This window comes from Balaenoptera borealis (genome assembly GCF_965194805.1).
Source record: "Balaenoptera borealis genome assembly, chromosome: 20".
Classification (NCBI taxonomy): domain Eukaryota; kingdom Metazoa; phylum Chordata; class Mammalia; order Artiodactyla; family Balaenopteridae; genus Balaenoptera; species Balaenoptera borealis.
Genome location: NC_138879.1, coordinates 15,014,851 through 15,020,850, shown reverse-complemented (window position 1 = coordinate 15,020,850; position 6,000 = coordinate 15,014,851). Strand labels below are relative to the sequence as shown.

At 45.3% G+C, this 6,000-nt stretch overlaps 1 protein-coding gene across 3 annotated transcripts in view; it reads left to right on the top strand.

The window, feature by feature from the left end:
• The first annotated feature begins 363 nt into the window (after window positions 1-363).
• The window catches only part of MAP3K3 (mitogen-activated protein kinase kinase kinase 3), a 61,924-nt gene continuing 56,287 nt past the window's right edge, over window positions 364-6,000 (top strand). Inside the window, exon 1 of one of the 3 annotated variants that reach the window (XM_082373114.1) lies at window positions 364-805. In XM_082373114.1, coding sequence (XP_082229240.1) covers window positions 802-805 — 4 coding nt within the window. In that variant the 5' untranslated portion in view covers window positions 364-801. The remainder of the gene's footprint in view (window positions 806-6,000) is intronic. The other 2 variants (XM_082373113.1, XM_082373112.1) reach the window with 2 other exon arrangements.

Genomic DNA, 6,000 nt, shown 5'->3' with positions numbered 1-6,000 from the left:
GGGAGGTGGGAATGTGGGCGGAGCCTCAAGCGCGAGCTGTGATTGGAGCGACCCACACCTCCCAGGGAGAGAGGGCGGGCAAGCCTGCGAGGGATGCGCAGAGGAGGGTGCTCAGAGCCCTCTATGTGATTGGCTAGCAGCGGAGTGAACCGGGCGCTGTTTCAATGATTGGCAGGCGGTAGACAGCCCTCGGAAACTGCCTTGCCTTCGCCTATTGGCATCCTGCGAGAGTAGGCGGGATTGGTTCATCAAGTGGTGCTGATGATTAGCTGGCGGCTGAGAGTTAGGATGTTGGAGAGAGAGCAGGGGGGAAGGAGGGGTGGCAGGGGCAGCGACTTCCTCCTTGTTATTGGCTGGTGAAGTGAGTGGGGGGGTGGTACCAAGGTCCAGCGGTTGCCTAGGATTGGCGGGCGCTGGGGTGAGTGACAGACAAGGGGGCGAGCTGCGCGACCAGCGGTTTGTTTTTCGGAGCGTTCCTGAGGTGGAGAACGGCGGCCGGACCGAGCGACTGCGGGACTGAGGGACTGGCGGTCGGGCGAGCCGAGCGGCGCCGCCGAGGCCGGGCTGGGCCGAGCCGAGGAGCGCCGGGGATGTAGCGGGCCACCCTGCCCATGCCACAGCGCCCGGCTGCGGGCGGAGCCGGAGCCGGAGCCTGGGGAGGCGGCGGGGGCCCTGAGCGCAGCCCGCGCCCCCTGCGCGGAGCCAGGCCCGCTGCCGTCCCCGCCGCCCGGGCCCCCGGCATGCAGCCCCGGCTGCGGAGGTGACACTCGGGCCCAAGACGCCGCCGCCGCCATCGCCACCATGGGTGAGTGTCGCCACCGCCCCGGCCTGTGCCCGCGCTGCTTCGCGTTGCCCCGCCCCGGACTGAGGGGAGGAGGACCCTGGGCCGCCGCCTGACAGGCATGGACAGCCAGCCGGGCCGGGGCTGCGGACCGCCGGCGCCCGCCCGCCCTGCTCGCGGCTTAGCGGCTCCGCGGCCCAGGCGGGGGTTCTGGCTTCTCGGCCCGCTGGGGCGGCCCCGGCCGACGGAGCCCACTCGGCGGCCCCCTTCCGGGCAGCGCGGCCGGCGCATCCCAAGGAAGCGGCGGCGGGTCGAGGGCCATTGCTCGGCGGGGCAGCCCGCTCCGGGCCGAGCGAGCCGGACCGCGAGCCCGAGGGCGGGGGAGCGCGAGCGCAGTGTGGGGCCCGGGCTGGAGGCTGGTGCAGGCCCAGCTGCTGTTGTGTCTTTTCCTTGATTTGCTTTTTTTTCCTGCCTGTGTCATTTCCTTCCCTTTGCTCACACAGGCTGGCCTGTGAGAGTTCCCGGGGCTTGCTCTCGAGCCCTGTGCGCGCCCCAGCGCAGGGGGGAGGGCGTGCAGAGAGATAGGTTGGGAGGTGATTAAAACGGCAATCACTGTTATCAACCGCGCGGTTGAGAAATGCGAGCTGCACGCAGATTGCTGGAGGTTAGGAATTGGTCGCGGGCTGCCAGATATAATACACATCCTACCTTTCGAAAAATCTTGTTGCAGTGTTTTACATCCATTATTTTAATCTAGCTGTATCCTTGAAATTATGTAACTTTTGAAAGAGAGAAACATTCACTACAGAAAAGAATCTCTATGAAATCATTTCCTTTTTAATCGATATTTGCAATTTCTGTTGTGAAGATGTAATCTAAGAAAAGCTTTTAATGTCTTCCACACGCAGCATTTGAACTGAATTATATTTCAGGTCCTTTTTGGTAATTTACCAAATGACTATTGGACTAGATTAAGTAGCAAATAACATTTTAGATGTACTTTGCTTCTCTTGCTGGATCAGTTATTTTGATAGTGTTTGCAGTGGCAAGTTTTGCAGAGTATTTGGTATTGTCATAAATAATCAAGGGGTAAACGTCAGTAAAAAGATCATTTGCACAGCCATTGATTGCATCTGTGAAGAGGGAACATTAATGTTTGCTTTGCCCTATAGCAAGGTCAAGTCGTTTTTGTAGGAGGTTAAATGTTTGCTGTGTCACATGGGGCAGATATTCTTTTGCGGCCCATCTTTACACTCTGGCTTTGAATGAATTACCTTGTTCTGTTCCATGCTGCCCCTCATACAGTAAGAGATGGGTTTGTTCATTTGTTGGGCTTACTGTTTCCTTCCCATGTTTTACTTCAGAAGTGCTTGCTTTTCTGGGAACCGTCTGTGACAGTAAGCAGAAAAGGAACCCAGTGAGGCCTGGTATTTAAATACAGAATTCACCAAATACTCATTGAACATTTACTATAAATGGGGCACATAATTCTTCTTGTCCTCCCCAGGTTTCACACATTAATTTTGTGTTCTGGAATTTGATGATTGAACTAAATCTTTGAATTGATTTGTGAGCCTACACTTGCGATAATCTTTCTAAGTCTTTCCTTTTTGTCCTGCGGGGACAGTCTTAAGTCCCAAAGGGGAGTGTGAAATACTTGAGGGTGTGCAGACCGCCTACTCCCCACTTTCTCAACTGCTAAATCAGTTAGAGTGTCCGGATGCGTTGACTACGTTTCATGCCTAACAATAAAATAGATGTCAGCCTGTTTTCACATTTCAAGATATTTTCAAAAAGTTTAAGTGTGTGAGTATACGGAGAGACAATGATGAGGAGGAAAGGAACTATATAGGTAGGGTCCAGAGCCCCAAAGGAAAAAGGACCAAAAACTCAGTGTCTTCCCATTTGTCCCCATGTCAGTTTTTACATGAAGAAAGTGAGACAGTGAGAGGAGAATTAACTTGCCTGGTGGTTGCAGTATATTAGGCAAGCTGATTTAAGAACCACTGCCTGGCTTTCTTCAGCACTCTCCCCTCATACCATTCTCGGTTTCCTTTTAGTAGATGACCTTGACATGCAATTAGAGCTGATACTGAATTCTCTTAGAACCTGGCCTTTAGTTTGCTTTGTATAGGGCTCAGCAAGCATATATGTACAAACACAGACACACAGAGTCTCTCTTAAATACTAGTTTCCATTTTGGTGATATAAATGATGAAAAATCAAATTCCCAGGTTAGTATGCTTTAGTGCTGCATGCAGTCCTAAATAAATTCAAGTGGTAATAAGAGAGAAGCATAGACTTATTAATATTTTTTTATACTTGTTAAACTCCAGCCCAGTGAGGAAAGGACTAAAACTAATTTGAGTCCCTGCCCTGCAGGTTCCTTGGTTAATAGTCATATTTTCCTGAGCTGTTCTAAGCCCCAGACTCAAGCTTGTTTGACAACTTGGGTTGGTAATGAAAACAGGTCAGATTTTGTATTGGCTGTTAGCCCCAGTAAATTTCTAGTGGAAATTACACTTATCCTTGTAAATAATAGGAAATAGTCTTTTTTTTTTTTTTTTGGCTTTGATACTATGTGGTTATAAAAAAAAATTTGGGCTTGACTGGTCATTTTTTCTTGGTCACACCAAAATTCTCTCCTAGTTTTAGTAATTACAGTGGCAAATGCTGTTAATAACACCTAAGATTAATTTACTAGTGTTTATTTGGACTCTATAAATGCAATCTAAAATTTAGTGGGAAGTATTACTGAAAAATATGCAACAACTTGGAAATGTTACTGGAAACGATCATGAACTGAGTATAGGATTTAGGATATTGTGGTTCTGGTTTGATAACTTGGTTTGAAGTCAGAATCATTGTGATTTACAGATGCCTTGTGTCTCTAGGGTTTCAAGGCTGTTGGGAGCTCCCAATTAGACCAATCTCAATTCAGTTTGACTAGAATCTGACCACCTGTGTATACTCTAAATAGTTAGCAACTGTTTTGATTGAAATTGGGATCACAGTTTAACGAATCAATATGGCTATGTCACGACTAGATTTCTGATACTTTACAAAATGATGGTTGGTTTCTAAAACTGAATTTTAGGCATTTGTAAAAAGTAAGTATCAGTCCAACTTAGCGTTACTTAGGGGAATACATAGAGGAAGAAGCAGTTTTCTTGGTTCTGACTATGTAAGCTATCCATTTTTTCTTTGCCCATTTATTGAGCATCTCTTATGTGTCAGATATAGTGTTAGGCCCTGTACATACGTTTATCCTGTGTTTAAGAAGTTACAGTTAGGTGAGGTGAACCAAAAACATGTAAACAAATAAGTGCAATGAGGTGTTATAGGTACTTCGTCAAAACTGTAAAGGTACATAGGAGGGAGAGATCAATTCTGTAGTTTTGGGATTGACATACATTATCCTATAGTCCTCAGACCTCTAAGGTTAATTTCATTAACCATTAAAATAAAATATGATGGTGATATATTGACTTTTATGAGGAAGCAATAGCTTACTTTATAATATGCATGTTTAAATTTTAAGTCATCAGTTAATATTGAAGGGCAGTTATATCCCAGAAACAGAAAAATAAACACCAAAATTTGACTTTGAGATCTAGCAAAGATTCAACCAGGGCCTTGAAGGAAAAAGGAAAAATGTTTCTTGTAAATTGAGGATCAGACCTTTTTGCTTATACTTACTATGAAATGATGTTTGCCCAGGTATGGAGAGGGTGGAGGCAGTGCGAGTATGTAACATGTCATGAACAGTAAGAGAGTAAAATCTGACTCACAGACACTCTGCAGCACAGGATCTCCTGAGTGAGCAGTGTGATCAGATGATCTGGCAGAGCTGGGTAGAGCAAGGTGAAGAAGTAGTTTGTTAAATGAAAACAAAGATTAAATTTGGGGGTTGTATATGTGGAAAAGAGTGAGTGTCTGGCATCATGCAGGACAACAATGTTTATCGAAGGACGTGTTGCTTCTGGAAACTTTTCTGGGTTTTTAGCCAAGGGAATTTGTAAATGGGAGTGCCTTCAGACCCTGCCTTTAGATAGAAGTAATAGCTCAGTCTGGAAGAGTGACTTCCTGCTGGGACTAATGAGAGACGAGTGTGTTGCCTGGCAGCCCCCATGCCTTAGGTCAGGGTATGGGGAGAAGGAAAAGTACACGCCGCTGGATAATTACGGATAGCTGTCTGCTTGAGACTGCTGAAGAGCTTCCACTTTTTAAGCCTGAACTGTAAACCTTGTTTCATAGATCCCTTCTTTTCTTTTTCTGTGAATATTCCTCACCTCTAGATCCTTAACCTCCTAATCTCTAGAGTTAACTTCTTTCTCTGTGCTTCTTTCTGGTAGCTTTTAAGTGTGTCAGACCACCCCCATCCTTCGGAAATCTTTTCAAGGTTATAGCATACTATTACCTCTGCCTCAACTTGTTCACGTGTAAAGTTCATAAATGAATTGTTGATTTCCACTACTTCCAATTTTCTTTTAATCTCCAGCTTCTCTATTCCCTGTAAAATTGTTTCTGCCTCTGCTACCCTATTGGACCTGCCTGGCCTCTGCCTGCCCCTGCTATTCTTTGGTCTGAGCTTCTGTGGTGTCACTCTTGTTTTTTCCCAATCCTCTTAAAGGCTTCTGTACCAGCACACCTTCTTCCTACTCTACTTGACAGCATTACTGTTCACTGAGGATCAGTCCCTGACCTTCTTTTCTTTTCCTCCACCGCTCACTTGCTTTCATGTCCTTCTCCTTTATTTGTAAAGCTCTCTTGCATAGATGGAACAGCTTGCTTCTCTGGAAAACTCTTTATGCTGTAAAATCATCTATATAATCTCTTGCTACTCATACTGTAAAAAAAATTTTTTACACGTGTGTTTATGTATTCTGGTTTGTATCTTGTCTAATTCAGTCTCTTTATTTGTGTAACCTTGTATTTGTGTGTTTTGTCTTTTTACTCCTAGAGTTTGAATACCTTAAAGTATCTTTCAAAACTGTCTAATGTATAATACATGATAGGTATTCAGTAAATGGTTGTTGTTAATGATTAATAATAAAAATTCAGAAATACAATTAAATATTAGGATAGATTGTGGCCTCCAGTCTTTTCCCATTAACCTTTTCTCCATTGCTAATAATAGCCAGCATTTTTTTCAACATTAACCTTTTCTCCATTGCTAATAATAATAGCCAGCATTTTTTTCAGCATTACTAAGTGTT